The following is a 21,011-nucleotide window of genomic DNA, read 5'->3' on the forward strand; positions in this document are numbered from 1 at the left end:
GTGATTTGAGAAAGTCTAGAGTCCCTTCAGAAATAAAACCCTTACTTCTCCTTTTGTCTGGACTGTGTGAGGCAAGCGGACACTTTTGAGGCAGTAAGACTACTTGGTGTGATGAAAATATTGTTGTCAGAGCACATGAGTGGTGTCTCACTTTGCAAAGTGACACTGTTATCTAATGGTTCATAATAGAGCATTCATCCTCAGTTATTTAATTCTTGATGAGTTTGTTATGTTTTACACTTTTTTGGATATCCAAAAAATCTATTTCCTGGATGGTTTTGAATTGAAAATGAACTGAAAGCGATCCCCGTATCTGTATCTTTATTTGCATCGAGTGTTTGTGTGCTGCAGCGATGTTGTCTGTCTGGTGACATTCTGAAGCCACAGACAGTTTGGGTGAAAAATAGAGGGGAAGATAGCCTGTTTGACCCACATCTGTGTCCTATATACTGTAACCAGCAGAGTCACTCCCCATCTTGTGTTGTAGGCTGAAAACTCATCTCTTCAAGAAGTACCTGGCGCCCCCTTATCCCCTCTACCACATCCTCACCCTGTACTCGCTCTAATTTGCTCTCATAGAAAATAACACCTTCTCTCTAGCTCTTATTTTTATTTATTTTTCAAGACCTTCTTTCACAGGAATGCTGTCAGGTCACTAGTATGGTTATGACCTGTGCTGTCCTAACTGCTCAGCTACACCAGGTGCTTTTCTGTTCCGTCCGATCGTGTCTGAAGGGTTGGATCAGATACGCAGCCATTTACTTCAATGCAGCCCCACCGGCCGCACGCGCAGCATGTTGTCGGATCTGAAACGGAGCAGGATCGCAGACGTAACTTTTGAGTCTGACTATGCAGCTGTTTGTTACATATTTGAGCCATATAAATGTATATAAATGCCAAGATTTTGCTTAGTATAGTCATTTACCACCACAGTAGAGGATACATGAACCAACGCTCTGAAATAAATGTTTGCGTAAAACATTTACAGACCAACAATGCAATCAAAGCTCAACCTAGATAAGCTACAATTGCTAAATATAACATTTTGAGTGGTTTATAGAAAAATCAGCAAAACTAGATCATTTTGTTCACTTGCCCTGCAACTGGGCCGCAACAAGTTTGGATACACAAATGTTACACATGCAGTGTAGCTCAGGCATTACTGTTTTTTTCTGAATTAAAGGTTAGGCTACTGTTGGACCCATTGCAAGTCAATCTGGACAAGAGCAAGCTACTAAATGCCTAAAATGTAAACATAAAGACATAAAAATCATTTATAAATCATTCTTTTATTCCGTGCCATATCAGAGATCTCACTGAAAAGACCTACTGATTGTTGAATGGCTTGCTTGAAAAAAAAAAAATTTCAGTCTGTCCAGGTATAAAGCTTATAATTTTATGGGCTTATATGCATGACTTATCCAGTCAAATCAACTATGTCTAAAGTGCATTTGACACAGAAGTGTAACAATACACTTTTTTGGTGGGACATCATCGTTTAGCCTATATGCACGCTTGCTCTCAGGCAGACGTTGTGTTGAATCCTTGTTCTGTGTGATCCAGACCAACCAGGGGTCTGTGTGACCGTGTGTCCCCAGCCTCGGTGTCCTGAGCCTGCCTGCTGTGCTGCAGAGAGGCCCAGCTGCTGCTGCTACCGCTGCACATGCTCTCAGTAGTGGAGAGACAGCAACAGCAAGCTGTCTAACCTCCACAATAACCGCCTTATGTAATCACTCCAGCTAGAGACAGACCAAAATAGCCCAGGCTGAGCAGTCCTGCCCTCTTGTGGCGGCATGCTGCCCTAGCACCGGCCTGCCAAACCTCCTGCAGGGAGTCAGACATGGCGGCGGCCTCTCTCAGCATAATACTGTAGCTCACATGAAAGTCTAGCTGCTCAAACAGATACTGCACAAGAGATGGGTTTAATGAATGATTGAATATTTGTTGTATGTGATCAGAGGAGCTGGGAGTTGTGGCATATTTTCAGTCAATGGATGGTGAGCTGTTTTCCTATTGGTCTAGAGCCATGACACCTTGTATAACTTCTGGTTTTGTTTCTTGGAGATGCAGATTGTCAGGCTTTATTTATTTTCAGGAATCGGTATTTATGGATACACAACTCCCGTTCATTTCTTAGTTTTCATTAGTTATGCTGCTCATTTCCTTGTTTTTTATGCTCTTGAATCTTGATTACATCCATCTTTTCCATAGCTTAATTAAATGGCTAGACTTCACTTTGAAATCTAATTCTGTTCTGTGTATCTCTCTGCAGTTTCCTGGACAGAATTGACTCTGTAAGACAGAGCGACTACACACCAACGGACCAGGTCAGTTCCCCTGTTAATCTGCTCGGTTTCAACGCTGTGAATCTCCTCCACAGACTTGCTTGTATTAAAGGTTATTAAATCTTCTGTTCATTTCCCTGCTTTTCAGGACCTGCTACGCTGCCGAGTGTTAACTTCAGGGATTTTCGAGACGAGGTTCCAAGTAGACAAAGTGAACTTTCAGTAAGTCTTGCTCAGGTTTCACTCAAGCACGATCACATGATGAAGACAACAGACTCATATTGAGGTTACTTTGAGTTTGCACTTTGGTGGCATATTAGTTGATTCATATTTTATCCATCATTGTGCAACATTTTATCCAAGAAATCAGGCAGGTCAAAGACACGCTCTTTCCTATCAGGGAGCTAGTTAGCGATTATTTTTTCCTGTTTTTTTATCTTATGCAGCCTATGTATACTACTTTAGGAAAATTCAGACAACACACATGCATTGGTAACCATAAAAAAAAGCCAAAATACCCTTGAGGACATACTTTTTGACGATCCTCGGCTGCGCCTCGTACTTCTTCCATCACCATTGTACCCATAATCACAGTTAAGAATTCCCTCTTGGGTGTTATTGCTATATTTACCTTGGCCTCGTGGTAAGAGACTGAAATGTCATAAGTTCGTTCCCCGCAACAGTAATGCGCCCTTGAACAAAACACTGAACCCCAACCTGCTTGGCCGCTGGAAGTCGCTCTGGAAAAGAGCGGCGGCTAAATGCCTAAAATGTAAATGTAATCCTCTGCGGTTGACCAGTGTGATTTCTGAGCCAGTTGAAAGTTATTGACCACTGGTTGCACTTACAACAACAACCAATAAAGGTTTGAGTAAATGTTGTGTAACTACTTCGATGATGTCAGATGAGATGACCCATTTCCACAGTCGCAGACACAACAGACTTATTCTACCATCTGAAACGGGCCTTTGTATCAGATTATATCATCCTAAGTGATTGATAAATAAGCTCTGTGACATGACTTGCCTTTGGGTGAATATTTTTCATCATTCAGCTTTAATGACTTCCAAGCAACCAAACAGGGTCACACAGGGCATTGACTACGTGCAAATTGGGTCGTTTCTTCATATTATTTATTCAATAATTCATCATTCATTTATCCAGGTTTGTCCCGTTGAGATTGAGGATCTCGTTTGCAAGGGAGACCTGAGAGAGGGAGCACATTTAGCTGAAGAAAGGAAAACAATAAAATTATTAATTACAAATAATAATAAAAGAATTACATTTTTTATACAAATAATCCTTAAAAGGGCTGCTTTGTAGATTTTCTTAGAATAACTACCTATGTGCTTGAAACACTGAGTTTTATTCTGCTGGAAGTGTTTACTCTATATAACCACAAGAGGGCAACAGTGAGTGTCTTGTGTGAGCGTGACCCAATATTTTGTCTCCTCCACAGCATGTTTGATGTTGGGGGCCAGAGAGATGAAAGGAGAAAATGGATCCAGTGCTTTAACGGTGAGACTTTCGGCCTTCTGTGTTTTGTTAGGAGTTTCTGAAGAGCATGTTTTTCACATACCATTGATCAGACTTTGTCCGTCTTGAGAAATATTTTCAGCCCGCTACAGTATCATGTCACCGTGTCGTCTTGAGTTATGCCTAGACAGTGTGTGATGGTCCTCTTCTCTCCTCTCCTCTCCTCTCCTCTCCTCGCAGACGTCACTGCTATCATCTTCGTGGTGGCCAGCAGCAGCTACAACATGGTAATAAGGGAAGACAATAACACTAACAGGCTACGGGAAGCCCTGGACCTCTTCCGCAGTATTTGGAACAACAGGTGAGTCAGTGTATTTTTTTTTTAATTAACGTCGACCTGTGTGTTCGGAGATAGCCGAGTGGTTAATCCTTTTCCTCTGGAGCCACATGTGAAATCCACCAGAGCTTTCTCTCCTCTCCTGTGTCCTTCCTGCTCTGACTCCCTTGCTACTTTCCTACTGCCTTAATAAAGAAACAAAACAAAGGGTGAGTGTAGCGCTCAGTGTCCTTTTTATAAAATAAAATACCGATACCGATATTTTTAGACAGAAGTCACCGATTGCTGATATTTTGTACTGACATTGAATATCTTTAAATTTGACAAAAAAATTACAAGTTCTTGGTTCTTTTCCCCCGAGATTTTATTTTTGGCAGGTTGGAAAAGCCTCTAAACATTATTTAGAACACAGGACACTAAAACTCTCCATTGAAACCTATACTAATGAAATTATTATAGGTTTAGGTACCTATATAGTGAACTGTTCCTTTGACAATGGAAGCCACGCTGTCTCTTGCGAACAGCTCTGCAGGTGATATGATTTTGTTCCCTTCTCATGGCGTTTGGTATTTGTGCCTTTGTGTTTTTCAGATGGTTACGCACTATATCGGTCATCTTATTCCTGAACAAGCAGGACATGCTGGCTGAGAAAGTATTAGCTGGAAAATCCAAAATTGAAGACTACTTCCCTGAATATGCTCGCTACACCATACCAAATGAAGGTTTGTGCGCCTCACCATGTACTGAATACAGTAAAAATAACACTTGCACAGCATAAATGTAGTTAGACCACACTACGAAGAGATAAACCTTGTTCTCTAGTACTGCACACCATCTATAGTGTTTCTGTTCCACTGGCCTGTCTCAACTGTTTATCTCTTTGGTTCTTTCAGCAACTCCTGAACCCGGTGAAGACCCAAAAGTGACGAGAGCTAAGTTCTTCATCCGAGACGAGTTTCTTGTAAGTATCAGTCAGGACTGGAGTTAAAGAGTGTCCAACACAGCCTTATGAATAGCCTTCGTCTAGATAATTCATAACTCTGCATTTTGTAGTCTGTGCCATTGGGTTCATGCCAACTACTAATACTAAACATGCATTTACTCTGCCTGCTGCTTGATAAACCGGAGACACTTTGGCCGATGTTAACCACAGCCACCTCATTTCCTGTTTTGTTACGGATTCATTTCTGAGCAACGTTGCTTGTTGCTTGCCTGCCAGTCATCTGTCTATATGTCCTGCCTATCATAACAACTAGCAATCAGAAGAGAATTTCCCAACAGCAATATGGGTGCCAGCTACTCTGAATGCGTAATGCATATGAGCAATACATATCAGTCGCAAGCATGTTTTGAGCAGTTTATTTGAACTCTTGAGCATTTACTCCTTTCCAGGTGACAACTTGTCCAGGTGAGAACAATGGCATTAGAACTAAGGTGGCACTAGAAAATGGCACCAAGACACCCAAAAATACAGGTGTCACTCCTTTTCTAAGTTTTCTAAGTGAACTGTGGTGCTGGTCGTTAGGATTTAGAAAGTAATCTGAACCAACTGCAGGAAGCAACCCCTAAACACAACACAGTTTTATGGGCAGAGGGAGATAGCCAGCTTTTCCTCATGCTTGGAATGTCAAGCATAACAAAATTAACCAAAGGCAGTCTGGACTGATGCTTATATTCAGCTATTTCTTCATATGTTCTTAACTGGTTTGAACACCGGAGAAGGTAAATTATGCCAGAGAGCGCAGACAATCCATCATGTTTAGTTAAAGTTACAGGGACTGGAATCAGACTAGTTTTATTGCGCTGATGGTACTGTAAGAGCCTTTATTATAATAATGTGATAATTCACTGAGCCCCGAAGGGAAATTCTCTCTTCACTTGCCCCCCCCCCCCCTCCACCCCAACATGGAGGTCAGAGGTCAGGGTTAGCTACAGAACAGCACACCTGGAGCTGGTAGGGATTCAGCGGGGCGGGCACATGCTGGTCATAGGACGGCCTCCCCTCCCACCACATCCAAATAGCGTTGATTCAGTTGCATCCCTCCTGACGTCTCTCTCGTCTCTCTCTCCCCCCCCCCAGCGGATCAGCACTGCGAGTGGCGACGGCAGACACTACTGCTACCCCCACTTCACCTGCGCCGTGGACACAGAGAACATCCGGCGGGTGTTCAACGACTGCCGGGACATCATCCAGAGAATGCACCTCCGGCAGTACGAACTCTTGTGATGGGAGCGCCTCCATCAGCCTTCTGTGTTTTCTCCACCATTCTGCATCCTTAACCCCCCCCCCCACCCCACCCCACCCCCAAAACCACCCCACCCACCCCACCCCTTAAAAGAAAAACAAAAACCCAACCACCCCTGACCACCTTTCCCGTCGAGGACTATAAAGTACTACTGAAGTGTGTCAAATCCTCTTCCTCTTCTTAACTTAGCTTTTTGTATATTTTTTTCTTTTTGGTTTTTGGAGACCGATTCACCCCCATTTCACCGATGTAAAAGGAAGGTTGGGGAACAAAGTTGTTGCGTGCCGCTTTTTTTTTTCTTTTTCTTTTAATCCTTCCTTTCGAATGCCTTGATTTTTGTCATTCCACTAAGCCTTGGGCTACCTCCTTATCCCCCCCCCCCCTCCCCCCCCCCCTATGTCCTCCTTTTTTTTTTTGACATCGGCTTTGTCATTGGACCTGGACTGGTGGGTGTGGATACGTAAAACACACCTACAGGACCTCAGTGTAGAGGCAGTGTGTGTGCGTGTGTCAGAGAGAAAGGAAGAGAGGGAGGAGCGGTATGTTTGTGAGCGCATGCGTGTGTGTTTATGTTTGTGTGTCACTTGCCAGTTAACGCTGGCATCGCCACCATGACTTTTGCCCTTTGCCCCGCCCCTCCACCATAACGATTCCTCTGCCTCTCCTCTCCACGCGGAAGACGACTCGACGACGAACAGAGAGGAGAGGAGAGGAGGGGGGAAACGATTTTGAAAAAAAAGAGCGGATGAAGAGATAATGCACTTTTGCATCAGGTTCCTTAATAACTTTTTTTGGAGGAAGCATACACACAATGTAGCATCACAATATTTATTACTCTGTCACGATGTTAGCGCGCCGAGTCGCAGGGTGGACCGAGCGGCCGAGAGACACACATGGGGAGCGGATGGAGGGAGTGAGCGAGGGGTAGGGGTGGGGGGGGGTGGGGAGTGGACAGGGGGTGGGACGGGGGCTAGGAAACGACAGAAGGAAGAAAGGAAGGAAGGAAGGAAGGATTCGAATGAAGGAAAAGGACTGAGCTCTCTGCACCTTAGCCCTGCCGCCGCTTTCAGCCTGGTGTGTCCCGGACGGAGACGCCGCCTCCACGGACTCGGACCTGTCCTTTTCCACACAACCATCCTTTTAGCTTAGAGATATTGATGAGGGGGGGTGGGGGTGGGGTTGGGGGTGGGGGTGGGGTGGGAAGGGGTGGGGATGGGAGAGAAAAATGTATTGTTCTCTTTTTTTTTTTTTTTTGTTAACTTGTACACTGTGCAAGGTTGATTTATCCTGTACAGACTGTAAAATGTAATATTATTTTGTACAACTTTATTGAAAGAAAAACAAATCTACTTGTAGATCTTTGTGCCTTGATTATGGCTGTACCTGTAAATGAGCTCAGATGTAAGTATGTTTTCGACTGCGCTGTACAGCTTGATGTCAAACTCTATCGGCAGCGGAAGACTGCGGGTAGGGGACTTTCTCTGTAGAGTTTAGTTTTTTCTGGTTTATAAAAAAAGGAAATGCTGTTTAGTAAAAAATAAAAAATAGGGAAAAAATCCTAAAAACCTGTATACATTATGCAAATTAACCACTTACCTGCAGTGAAGACCAGATGTTGCAGCGCCATGCCTTTTTTTTTTTGTTTTTGTTTTGTTTTTGTTTTTGTTTTTCCTCCTTTTTGTTTTGAATTTCACAGCTTTAAACAAACATTGGAAATCCATTGAAAGTGTCCAAATTGCAACCTGGTGTTGTTTTAATAGGAACCAACGTTTTTTCGATATGAAGTATGTCTGAGATCTGTACTGATGTGTGTGCCTGTGCGCATGTGTACATAAAACAAACATAGACTCACAGACGCATTGTGTGTGTGTGTGTGTGTGTGTGTGTGTGTGTGTATGCGAGCGAGTGTACGTTGTGTGTAATCTTTTATAAATGTATGTACATGTAAATTTATAGGTCTATATAAATATATATGTACAATTATACATGTTTAATTATGTGTGTGCCTAGGTGTACATACCTATGTATGTATACGGTAAATATGTATACATACACACATAGGAAAGCATGTTTAGAATGGAGATGAATAAATGAGAGCGTGCAATATTAGTAATTCTTTGGTCCTTTGGAGCCATACCCAATGGCACAGGCACTATGAATGTGTGAGCAGCACCCAACAAGACAAGCTCTTCTCCTTGTACAAACAGCATCAGCCTTTTCTTCTGCTACAGTACACGTCTATCCCCAAAAGAGAGTGAACTGACTGGAGGTGCGAAACCTTGTTTGGCCTGGGAGGATGATTAAATGACATTTTTATTTTCTTTAAATAAAGAGGCACATTAGAGGACTTTGCTTTATTTCCATCTTGGTGTCCAGTTGTGTGCAAATTTGTTATCGCTGAGGTGTTTTTTTCACGGATGCCACTTAAGTTTTTCTTGCAAGGTTTCCTGCACAGGTCTGGAAAAGTATGGGGTATCTATTGTTTATCGACTTTCAATACAGTCATGATGAAATATTATCAAGTTATCGTGATACACAATTCTGTTATAAATATATGTTGTATATTCTGTAATGATAAAAAGTAAATTTTGAAATGAAACCTCACAAAATGAAATCTGAAACAAATTAGGGAATATTATTTGAAAATTAGTGCGATCTTACTTCATATTACCATGCAGTTCAATGCAATGAACATCAATTTGATGACACTGAATGTACAAAATATTAAGGACACTTTACTCTTTTAATGAAATACGCTGATGAGGTGAGTCCAGGTAAAAGCCATTATCCCGTATTGATTTTCCATATTAAATCTATAACAATCAAAGTAGGAGTTATAGATGAGAAGCAGACAAGTTAGAGAAGGATTTTGAAGCTTTGAGACTCGAGATGTGGATTGAATGTGGATCATGCAAAAAGGGGCTGCAACTCAAATCAGGAAGAGGTGTATTGTGTACATTCAGTGTATTTTACATGATTTTGCATATGTTAGCAGATATTGGTATATACTGATATTGAAATGATTTATTTTGATTATCATGATGCTAATTTTGTCCATATCATCCAGCCCTCATTTCCAGAAAAGTCAGCTGCACAGAAAGGTCTGGAATAGTATTGGAAAATACAGTTGTAGACCCACTGTCAATATATTGTGATATTTTCCATTGTGAGGAGTAATCTTCATCCATTTAGAGTGCTATAGTCATTTTACTGAGTCATACCTGTATACATCCTACTGGACACTGACCAAAAACTTTGAGTTCACAAATTAACGTCTCGGTTCCTTATGATTCGTTCTTGACACTTTGTGCTTTATTATATACAGTTCTTCATAAACTTTTTGGCAATTCAGAAACAATTTGGCAAAAACCCTCACAAACATTTGGCACAAAAAGTCAGCAGTAAATATATTAAGATATGCATCATAAAAACGATGAGAAACCAGTGTCAATCTGGGTGCAATTTCATACATCAATTCAAAAACAGAAACAACTGTTCGGAATGTAAAACTATCAATGTGCTTACTTCAGATCACAGATAATATCAGAGTGAAGAGACATAAACCACCAACACATCTGACCAGCTAGAACCCTGATACCAGACCTGGGACAAATGCTATTTAAACATATATTTGTTCGTTTTTTCATGTATAAATGCCAGATGTGTGAAGTTTCCCACAAGTTTTCACATTTCACTTTTTTTTTTCACAGTTTCACATTTGAAGTCAGTGAAGTTAGTGACTGACAACTCACCTGACACTTATTTTTCCTGCTGTGGTAAACTCCACCCATCTGGTATGCCCAGGGATACGGAAGAGGATTATGGCCACATGTGAAAAGTTAATTTGATTTCTGAGATTTCTGACAAACCAGCGGACAAACCAAACAATTTAAATAATTTTTTTCAGAATAAAGTCAAAATTCTGAGTTTAAAGTCAGAATTCTGAGTTCTGACTTTAATCCAGTGGTGGGAAAAAGTACTCAAATCCTTCACTTGAGTAAAAGTAGCAATATCATAATACAAAATTACTCAATTAAAAGTAAAAGTCCTGCATTCATAATTGTGCTTAAGTATTAGCAGTAAAATGTACTGAAGTATCAAAAGTAAAAGTGCTCATTCTGAAGAACAGAATGTTAAATTATTGATGCATTAACCTGTAAGAAGTATTTTAATGTTGTCGGTCTAACTGCTCCATATACTGTTGGGGAGTTTAAACTCTAACAATGCAACATATTTTATGAGCTTATTGTATCTTTTGCATGTAAAACCTTATTCTGCAAAGTGACTAGTAACTCCAGCCGTCAGATGAGTAAAAAGTACAATATCCCTCTGAAATGTAATGGAGTAAAAGTGTAAAGTCTCACAAAATGGCAATATTCAAGTAAAGTGCCAGTACTTCAATATTGTGCTTAAGTACAGTACTTGAATAAATGTCCTTAGTTACTTTCCACCTCTGCTCTCATCTCAAGATTCTGACTTCATTCTCATAATTCTGAGCTTAATCTCAGAAGTCAAATACATTTTTCCCATGTGACCCTGATCCTCTTCCGTACAAGGAAGTTAAAAGGAATGCCAGTAATTATGTGCAACATCTATTTGGCCCACGTGTGCTTTGTCATCTGAGTCTATAACATCATCATCATCATCAATATCACAAGTAATCAACTTTTAGTCCTTTAAGACAATTAAAATATATATATTCACATGTTGGATGTCCTTCACAGTGCCGCAAAAAACATTTTGACAACCAAATCAAGGTAGTTTGAACATTTGTTTGGCCCGTTAGGTAGAGGAACGTCACATTTGTAAAATCCTCAAATCAATCATTTACCATCTCCGGTGGGACTCCGGCTCGCCCGCCGCCGGGTGAGCTGGGTAACGTAGTTCACAGAGACTTGTGCTTCCCCAGCAGGCAGAGGCTGAAGCACTGCAGCAGGCCCTTCAGCCACAGACAGTGGGCCAGGAACAGGAAGAGCAGGCAGGCCCCGGCCGAGCAGTAGACGGCGATCACCGTGCTTTCCTCTGGCAGGAAACACTTGGACAGAGCGTAGCTGCCGGCCGAGACAGACGCCTGGGAGGGAGGGAGGGAGAGAGAGAGAGGGAGGGAGGGAGGGAGAGAGAGAGAGGGAGGGATTATGGGTTAGAGGTGAGAGGTTCAGCTCTGTTAAGACGAACACATATATCTGGCTCTGTTCACTTTGTATTAGCGGTGGCCGGTGGGTATTATTCTTTGGCTTTATCTGGATAGTCCCAATGTTGATACTCAACTATCAGGTGGCAGAAAGTAGTTAGAGAAAGTAGTTAGTAGATAGAAAGTAGTAGATGTTCGACAAAGTGTCTCTTGCCTATTTGCTGCGTCTCTACAGACTGTCTAACTCTAACTCTGACCTTATTTTTACTCCTAATCCCAACCCTAAAATTAACCCTAACCCAGACACTGAATATCTCTAGACTTTCACCTGAAACTCACTACTTTTTAGTGACACATCACAGTCACTTGATAGTAAGTTGAGCATCAGCATTGGACTATCCAAATAACGTGTGTTTGATTAAGGTGTTTCCATTTGCCTGTCAAATCCTACTCAAAAGATTTACATACTTTCTTCAGATGTTTTCATGTTTCCCACCTCTCCCTCAACCTTCCCATCACCCTGCTCCAACAGAGACACACCTTTACTGCACCATTATAATGTTCAATGAATAGATTACGGGAAAGTTCACATACAGACAAGATCAAATGAGACTTAAAAAACGGAAGGGAGGGGCGGGGGGGTTATAACAAAACAAAGTGTAAACAGGAAAAGAAAAACAAATCTCAAATGAATCGCAACAAATGAAGAGTTTTATTCCATTCTGAAAGTCTAAGTGCGGAAAAAATAACAAATCACTACCTTTAGGTCATCATGTATCATCTCTAATAGAGGATCCAGTTTGTAAAAGTTTTATCATTTTGTCACCCAAGGAATTAGGTCACCCACAATTTTGCTGTATTTTTGTACTAACGTAATTTTGTAAAAGCATTTGCCATGTTTTTCCCCAAATGGAGGATATCTCACGCTGGAACAAAACTCCTCAGATCAGGCCCGGCAGTCTTATGTAGTTACCAGGATGAAGCTGGGGTTGTTGCGGTTCCTCCAGTTGAAGGACGGCACGCTGATTTCTGGGTACTTGTTGTCATGGAGAACCTCGCATCCGCTGTGGGTGTGGCCACTCAGAATGAGGCGGGGCTTAAACCACTGCAGCAGCTGAACGAGAAGAGACAAGCGGACAAACCCCGGCCGTTCAGATCTACCGAGGGAGCCGGTTGCTGCTCGCTTACATCATCACTTTCATCATCGTCATCATCATCATCATCATCTGCTGTGTTTGTTTTTTGTTTTTTTTTTGCATGGGACTAATTGTGACAGCAGCCAGCAGTACTGTATTTTAATTGGATAAAGCAGCTTCAGAAGAAAAGAGACAGACAGAAAACACACACACACACAGCAGATGCAGTGTGATGGGAGGCTCACCCTCTGGGAGGCTTCTTTCGACAACACGTCATACTTCTCTCTGAACAGCAGATGTCGCTCTTCAGGCGGCGCGGCGTCTTGCCCGGTGCAGCCGGCGTCGCTCACCCTGTACAGAGGATAGTGCTGGGGAACAGAGCAGCCAGTCAGGGGGGACGCTCCCAACTGTGTTCGGGTTAGTAAAGGGAATTTATCGTGCAGCCGTAAAAAAACTGTTAAAAAAAATGTCAAAATGGGTAAGCACCAGACTCTTTTACCATTTAAATAGAGGGTTTGTTAGGTATTAAACTTAAAAAAAAAGAATAGAAGAAGAAAGAATTCAGCCACTGGGGTCTGCATCAGCCCAAGTCAAGTCAAGTTAATTTATACAGCGCTCCATCACAAAGCAAGTCTGAAAGGAGAGCAGAGAACAAACCTACCTGGGTCTAACTAAATCCATAATCCATCACAAAATAAAATGATGCAATACAGAATAAATAAGTGGAATAACAGACAAGGGGACAAATGAGAAAAAAGACACGAGGGAGGGATTAAAAGAAACCACAAGACACATAACAGCATGTTAGAAAGACATGACAGGCCTACCTAACCTACCGAGCCGAGTCTAACTGGCACCACCAACCTGAGACACTCAGTGAAGACGAGGAAAAACTCCCAAGAAAAACCTTTTTAGGGGAAAGAAATGGAAGACACCTTGGCCAAGTTCTCACAGGCCCGAAACATCATTCTTTTTTACTTTTGTGACACCTAAACATTTTGACGAACAGTTATAAATGAAAGAAAGAGAGAGCGGAGCGTAGGGCTGGGCGATAATTCAATATTATCGTTTATCGTCTTTCTATCTCATAAAATGAGGTATGGTAGGAATATTATTTGAATATTTCTGTTTTGTTTGACATCACACCTAACATCACCATTCGGTTCAATGAGATGAACATTAATTTGATTATCTAACGTGATTTTGCATACACAAACCATATCGTGATATATATTGATATCGAGAAAAATCCTTATGATTATCGTGATCTTGATTTCAACCATATCGCCCAGCCCTAGCGGAGCTTCTCTTCCACACTTCCACAATACAACAAAGACAGTGAAATGTGAAGGTGACAAATGTAAAGCGTCTACCTGCAGCATGATGGGCGGAGTGGCAGGATAGGCCTGCGAGCCGTCACAGCCGTCCTTCACACCGCCGCTGGACTGTATGTTCTGCAGGAACACAGCATAAAGTATTCATCAGCTATCTTGTCTACAACCACACGCTGCGTCCAAAACATCAGTCAACATTTTTATTTCATGTCCCTCTCCTCCCCTCGCTCTGCTCTGGGAGCCTGGCGACTGTTTACAGGCGAACTGCCACTTCCAACATGCTGCTGAAACATCCAGAGAGGAAGATAGAAATACTTATGATGTGCAACAGAACAAAACTGGGTTGTAGATATAAAATAACCTTTTTTTTTTTTATAATTTGAGGCAGAGGTGTGACCAAGTCAACTTTGCTCGAGTCCCGAGTCAGTCTCAAGTCTTGAGGCACAAGTCTTAAGTCAAGTCCAGGTCAAGTCCATGTCATTAATGTCAAGTCTCAAGTCTAAATGTAGAACAGCAAGTCAAGTCAGAACAAATCAAGAGTCCAGTATCAATTTAATATCTTAAAGAAAACTAAATATCTAGGACTTTTCAATGCAATATGGTTTTAATAGGATAAAAACTTGGTAAGAGCATCATGAGTTTGATTTCTACTATATTTCAACTCCAATAAATTCAATCATTCCATACAAATTCAGAAAACAGAATTTAAATTCAGTCGTCTGCTGGAACAAATCTCATCACTTTCAATCTAAGTCATTTACACAAACACAAGATCTCAAGTCAAGACTTTAGAAACCTTTTCAAAGTCGAGTCCTAAGTCACTAGAACCCAAGTCAAGTCAAGTCTCAAGTATTCTCTTCATGCATCAAGTCAAGTCTAAAGCGATTAAACTTGTGACTTGAGTGACTTGAGTCTGAGTCAAGTCCAAGTCATGTGACTCCAGTCCCCACCTCTGATTCAAGGTATTTTTTCTGCCAATCTTTTCTTCACTTGAGTTTAAGCCTTTCACACCTCTTGAGTGTTAGTGGAGTCTGTCTGAGGTCCTGACAGGTGTGACCGTGTGTGACTGACTTGCAGAAAAACCACTCTCACCTGAAGAGAACAGTTGAGCTCTCTGGAGAGTTTGATCAGCTCCTTCTCCACCGACTGGCAGATCGGACATCCGTCACCATGAAGAGCCACGCTGTTCACCAGCAGGAAGCTGAGGAGAGAGAGGCTCAGTAACGCCACCGTCACACACACAGGAGCTGTAGAGTACGCCCCAAAATATCACACCATGATGCTTTTCTCATTTCTGATGGTGGAACAAAATTTGGTGTTTTGGTTTGGTGGCTTTTTTTCCCAATATGAATCACACTATGATGTAACAAGATTACCATCATGCACCTTTTACTCAAAATGGTTTATTCTCTTCCAAATTCTTGCACAAATTTCTTATAATACTGCTGCAGTGTGCAATTTTTTGTATTTATTGGATTAAAAAAAAAAGGCATCAACATGTTGACAGAGATAATATTGTTAAAATGCATTGATTTATAATATCAGGGTTATTAAAGTTTGGGATTTTTCATTATTTTTGCATAGTTTTCCAGTTTAATTTCAGTATCAGTTTAGTTTCAGTTTGTTTTCAGTGTGGGTTTCTTAGTTTTCGTTTACAGAGTACATTGTAAATTAGCTACTTTTTACTTTTACTTAAACAGATTTTCTATACCAGTACCTTTACTTCTACTTGAAAATATCAGCAAAATAAAAAATGCTTCTACTTGAGTAAGACATTCTAGTACTCGTACAAATAGGAACATACTTCTTATTCAAATAAGATTAAGATTAAGATTAAGATTACACTTTATTGATCACCTAGGGTGTCACAGCAGCAATTGTACAGAACAATGTACAGGAAAGGTAATAAGGTAATAAAAATAGTGCAGGAAAGATATAAGGCAATATAAATAAATGTAAAATTATGAAGATAAAAATAGAAAACTAAGTGTCTAACGTGTCAAAAGTGGTGTTGAGCATTAAGTCCTGTGTAATAAAAAGTCATGTGTAAATTTGAGTCTAAAATATCCCTTAAGCCAAAAAAACTTGTGCTCATCAACATATTTCAAAGCACAGGATCCCTGGAACAGTTTGGTGTGTGTGTATGTCTTGCTCAGAGGCACAGTGGCACACACACACACACACACACACACATACACTGAGGGGATTAAACCTGTGACCTTTCAGTAACAGCTCAGCCTGTTGAGTGCAAAGCGACCGGCTACCTTCATCAGGTTTGTTTAAAAGTCCCGCCGTGACTCACTTGACTCCCTTTTTGGTGACGATCCTGGTGGAAGTGGCGTTGAAGACTTTCTCAAAGCGCTGCAGCTTGAACCAGTCCATCCTGTGGAGAGAGAGAGAGAGAGAGAGAGAGAGAGAGAGAGAGAGAGAGAGAATGGCCGTTCATCACTCAGCCCGTTCTGTTAAAAACCTGCTGGGCTGTCTGCTTCTGAGCGCTCCAGCCGTACATCACTGGACTATTACATAAGAGGTGTGCCATTTAAATTCCTATACTGCAAGTGTTGTATCAAAGCACATTAAAGCCACCGCATGTCTCCATAATCCTAAATATCCTCTCCATGAAATCACAGGCAGGGAAGACTATAATATAGAATAGATTAGTGCGTCTCAGTGTAATGAGGCCCACTGCTGTGGAGCGGGCTGCTTTTCCCCCTGAGGTGTCACATATATCTCACTGAAATTCACTATAATTGCCTCATAATCAAATATTTTCCTCAAACACAATGCGATGCAGAGAAATCCAATCTGCTCTTTTCATGCAAGGTGTTTTGTGACATTTTTTCAAGCAACCGATAACTTGCTTGCCCCCTTGGTACCAAAATTTTTCAAGCCAAAGCCCCCCAGAGACACAAAGTATAAGATTTTGTCACTTTTTTTTACTCTATTTCTGTTCTCTGTATTACTGTTTTATTACTGTGCTGCACCTTGTAACATTTGTTTTGAGAGGCGCATAATGAATAAAGTTTACTTACTTATATCTGAGAAGGTTTTTGTGGTCAGATATGACTTTATATGTAATTCTGTAACTGGGAGAGTGAAACCAGTATTCAAAGCCACTCATTCTGTCAGCCATTCATGTCTAGAGAGTGAAAAAATTATGAATTTCACTCTTCTTTTAGCTGCTGACCCTCTGGAAACAGCTCAGGGACCCTCTGTGCTCCCCGGACCACAGTTTGGGAACCGCTCCCCTACACAGCTTTATCATAAAGAAGCTGATGGTGATCTACCACAGTGGTTCTCAACGTGCGGTCCGGGGACCTCCAGGGGTCCTCGAGAGGGTTCCAGGGGGGTCCCCAGCAAATCGATGAATTATTAAACTTCACCATTATTTCATTTACAAGAAGTTAACACAATTAGAAAATGCAGAAGAATGACTGTTTTGATCATAGTTTCACTGTTATCTCTCTACCTATAATACAGATAGTCATGGAATTCTGGACAAAATCATATCTAACAATACAAATATTCTCAGATGTCCGAGAGACCAAATCTCATCAAATGGGGGTCCGTGGCCCTAATGTGGACTAAATCCTTGATATGAAAAAGGTTGAGAATCACTGATCTACCAGACAGCATCAAAGTTCAAAAGGTGGCAGCTTATATGCAAAAGTGTCTGTCTTACTCGTAATGGAAACCGATGTCATGGTTCCCAACCAGCACAACCAGTTCTGTGTCGGTGGAATGCCTGAACATCCTGTGGAAGCGGCGCACGTCATCCTCCCAGTCCTGCAGGAGGAACAACACAGGCAGCGCTGTAACCTATGTCTTTAGTTTTCAATCATGTCTTGTGGAAAACTCCCCTGGGAGCCCCCATTAGAGTTAATGGGGTCCCTATGGGTCACCAAGTGGCTCCCATGGGTGTCTGTCTTTGTTTTGTTTTACATTCCTTATTCCTCTTTGCACCTGCAGGGGACCAAACGCACATAGGAGACCTTTAATTACGTCTTGACATCCACCTCTAACAGATTTACCTAATGTTTTTCATAGTGATCTGTATCTAAATGAAGACAAAATGCTGCCATTTTTTATATTTCTCTCCCAGCATATGTCAAGGACAAATTCAAGGGTTTGGATTCTTCCTCGAGCAGAACAGCCATGGCATACAAATCATAAAAGATGATGCAGAAAATGAATGGAGGAAGACAGTGTGAACCCGATGGAGAACCTATAGTGGATCCCCATTACAATCCCTTGTTTCATGTGTGGGAATCCCCATGGGAAATTTACAAAACAAAAGATGATGTACCACGGAGGGCCAGGGGGACGAGTTTGATTGAAACCTGCATCCTCTGGGGCCTGGATGGCACATGATATGACTGTGTATGCACGGATTTCATAAACATCACCAGTGTTGATGTGTGCGTGTGTAAGAGAGAGAGAGAGAGACAAAGCGGGGTGAAGGAGCTCTGCATACCTTCTGCGAGCTCCACTTGCCTTCGTCGAAGATGTCCCCGAGAATAAACACGATTTCGGGCCTGAGCAGCCACAGCGCGGTCTGGAAAGCTCTCTCCATCTGCCATTCCCTGTGCGTTTGGACACATGTCGGTCACCGGTGTTATTGTTGTTTACCGATCACTTCTGCAGAGCTGGGGTGACCACATGCATGGGGGATGGGGGGGGTGGAGGGAGGGAGGTGGGGATGGAGGGATTTCATCGAGAGAGAAATGAATGAAAGCTGAAAATACCTTCTCAGCTTGTCAAACCAGTGTCCCCCGACGGCTCCGAGGAGGTGAGTGTCCGACAGCACCATTGCGCGGAGAGTTGAGTCCATCGGCCGGCCGTCGATGCCCTCTCCCCCCCGCACATGACTGATCTTCGGCCAAGCGCACTTCAGGATGGTCGGGAAATAGATGAGGTACTCGCAGAAGAAGAAAACGCCGCCGACCACGAAAATCAGCACGACCACGGCCATCCATCTGGCGCTAAACCTCGGCATTTCTTTATTATTCGGCGTTTGGGTTGCCCTGAACTGGCGCACTGGTGATGGAGCGGTCCATGAGGCATCTTCCCCTCTTCCAAACCTCAGTGTTTAGGTTTCCAGCCTGATGCTCATGGCAAGTTGCTCAGCACGTTGAACCTGATAACAGTCTCGTCTGGTCTGGATGATGGAAAAAAAAATGTCCCCCCTGCGCCTCTTCTGCCTGTGGTCAGACAGCCTGAGCCGCCAGCCACAAAATCGCAATCAGAGCGCCTCTCGGCTCTCACCACTGTCAAGCCAGACAGAATGAAATACAACACTTCTGGTCCCAGCTTTCAAAATAAAACCCTCATTGATTGATCTTTTTATAGATCTTTTAGACTCAGAATCAGATTTATTGGTCAAGTAAGCAAAGTTTACATATACAAGGAATTCAACTTGGTGGTTAGGTCACATTTAACATAAAAACATCACAAAATTATAGACAGAATTATAGCCTAGTAGTAGACCTATCTATTAATTTATTCATTACAGTGGAAATAAGGGGATGTAGCCTATCTCTTTTTGAGATAGTAGGCTATAAAAAAAAGTTATATATAATAGTAGGCTAAAAATAAAAAAAAATAGAGATTTAAAAAATAGGTCTCTTATCTATTTGCTATTGGAATCTGACTGAAATAATTTGACATGACACAATCCATTAATTTAGCCTATCTATTTTACAGCTGTAGTTTCACAATAATCTAATAATTTCATTGAGTAATTTAATGTGATTTTACTGTTCTCTGTCCACCCCAACACCTGATCATTCTTTTTTCAAGTGGCAAATTTCACACTTTTATTTTGAAGGCAAACTCGCATAGCATCCGATATTTTTCTCGCGGACTGCGGCTGGCTTGTCGCGGCTTCTCTATTCGTTTAATTTGAGGCATTCCAGATTAGTGGTTTTAGCTTGTGTGTGTGTGTGTGTGTGTGTGTGTGAGAGAGAGAGAGGGGCGGGAGGTGGGGGATGGGGGGGACACGAGGGACTGTCAGTACTTCAATAAAAAAAAGGCTGTTATCAGTACGGCTGGTAAGAAGTCTGTGGGTTGCCATGGAAATTTATTGAACTATTAATAAATGTCTCTTATGATCTGTCACAGAAACAGTGGCGTCTGTATGAGTATCTTACAATAACAGATTCCTCACAGTTTGAATGCACAACGTGAGAGCTGGAAAGGAGCCAGAAAACATGCGACAAATAAGTTTAGCTGATTAAGAGAAGAAATCTAATTACCAGACTGCTTGTGTTAACGGCGCTTGTTTGGATCAGAGTTTTGATTGAGAGGATCGGAGCCTCACACATTCTCAGAAACTCCTCCAACAACATTGTTCTATGATTGTGGACAACAATGAATGATGAGTAGAGTTACCTGCCTAGCCAGTTGGTTTGCAAAACTAATACCTCCGCAGTGAACACCCTCCTCCTGAATGAGGATATTCATGCTGCTGTTGAACTTTGTTAAAATGTTTTTTTTCCTTTCTTTATTCACATTTTTTTCCCCAATTTCAAATAAGTACAAACATACAGACCACCAAATAACACAAGAAACATAGACACTAAAATACACACATAGGAGAGAGGAAAAAATGGTGAAAAACACAATAAAATATGTACAATTTAATATAAAAACCATACAGTTGATTGCAGTTGATTCTAATATGAAAGGAAATGGCACCAAAAACAGTCCACAAAAATACCAATGTTGATTATAGCAAGAACATCAGGACTCCTAATAGAGAAGGTACTCAATCATCCAAAATGAAGATTATCCAAAATATATAAATACACCTGCTATTGTAGGCCTACTATTGGTCCAAAATATAAAAAATACAGATACAAATAAAGGTGCTTGGAACCAACATAATTATTATTTATTTTTATGAACAATTTACTGTTAAAGGACCTATATGGGACTGATTGGCTAAAGAATGTCTCACTTGGTCCAATGACTATGATCAAGATCCCTTACAGTGGAAAAATACTCATTTAAAAGTAAAAGTCCTGCATTCAAAATTGTACTTGATTAAAAGTATAGAAATAGCCTA

The 21,011-nt window shown here is 41.5% G+C and overlaps 2 protein-coding genes across 4 annotated transcripts in view; one reads left to right on the plus strand and one right to left on the minus strand.

Moving 5' to 3' along the window:
• gnal2 (guanine nucleotide binding protein (G protein), alpha activating activity polypeptide, olfactory type 2) overlaps positions 1–7,251 on the plus strand; it is a 40,186-nt gene extending 32,935 nt beyond the window's left edge. For all 3 annotated transcript variants that reach the window (XM_071528665.1, XM_071528666.1, XM_071528667.1), the window contains 7 exons: positions 2,273–2,327; positions 2,434–2,507; positions 3,745–3,803; positions 4,002–4,122; positions 4,690–4,820; positions 4,992–5,059; positions 6,179–7,251. In XM_071528665.1, coding sequence (XP_071384766.1) covers positions 2,273–2,327; positions 2,434–2,507; positions 3,745–3,803; positions 4,002–4,122; positions 4,690–4,820; positions 4,992–5,059; positions 6,179–6,325 — 655 coding nt within the window. In that variant the 3' untranslated portion in view covers positions 6,326–7,251. The remainder of the gene's footprint in view (positions 1–2,272; positions 2,328–2,433; positions 2,508–3,744; positions 3,804–4,001; positions 4,123–4,689; positions 4,821–4,991; positions 5,060–6,178) is intronic.
• A 2,553-nt stretch (positions 7,252–9,804) lies between these two features.
• mppe1 (metallophosphoesterase 1) lies at positions 9,805–19,175 on the minus strand. Its single transcript, XM_071528654.1, has 9 exons — positions 18,691–19,175; positions 18,420–18,528; positions 17,628–17,731; positions 16,248–16,328; positions 15,038–15,146; positions 13,985–14,065; positions 12,857–12,979; positions 12,449–12,589; positions 9,805–11,415 (listed from the first exon to the last, which is right to left on the minus strand). Exons 1-9 carry the CDS (start codon positions 18,939–18,941, stop codon positions 11,230–11,232), a joined length of 1,185 nt encoding a protein of 394 aa, XP_071384755.1. The 5' UTR covers positions 18,942–19,175; the 3' UTR covers positions 9,805–11,229.
• Between the last annotated feature and the right edge of the window lie 1,836 nt (positions 19,176–21,011).

Source organism: Centroberyx affinis, unplaced genomic scaffold, assembly GCF_046629955.1.
Source record: "Centroberyx affinis isolate AG114_WGS23_722 - 3 ecotype Tasmania unplaced genomic scaffold, CSIRO-AGI_Caff_v1 ptg001696l_1, whole genome shotgun sequence".
Taxonomy (NCBI): Eukaryota; Metazoa; Chordata; class Actinopteri; order Beryciformes; family Berycidae; genus Centroberyx; species Centroberyx affinis.

Excerpts from the sequence above, each read along its gene's own strand:
- mppe1 (XM_071528654.1), bottom strand. The coding sequence starts at position 18,941 with ATGCCGAGGTTTAGCGCCAGATGGATGGCCGTGGTCGTGCTGATTTTC. Across the intron at positions 14,066-15,037 it reads AGCTCAACTGTTCTCTTCAG|AACATACAGTCCAGCGGCGG; the intron begins GTGAGAGTGGTT and ends GTGTTCCTGCAG. Across the intron at positions 11,416-12,448 it reads ACAACCCCAGCTTCATCCTG|GCGTCTGTCTCGGCCGGCAG; the intron begins GTAACTACATAA and ends CCTCCCTCCCAG.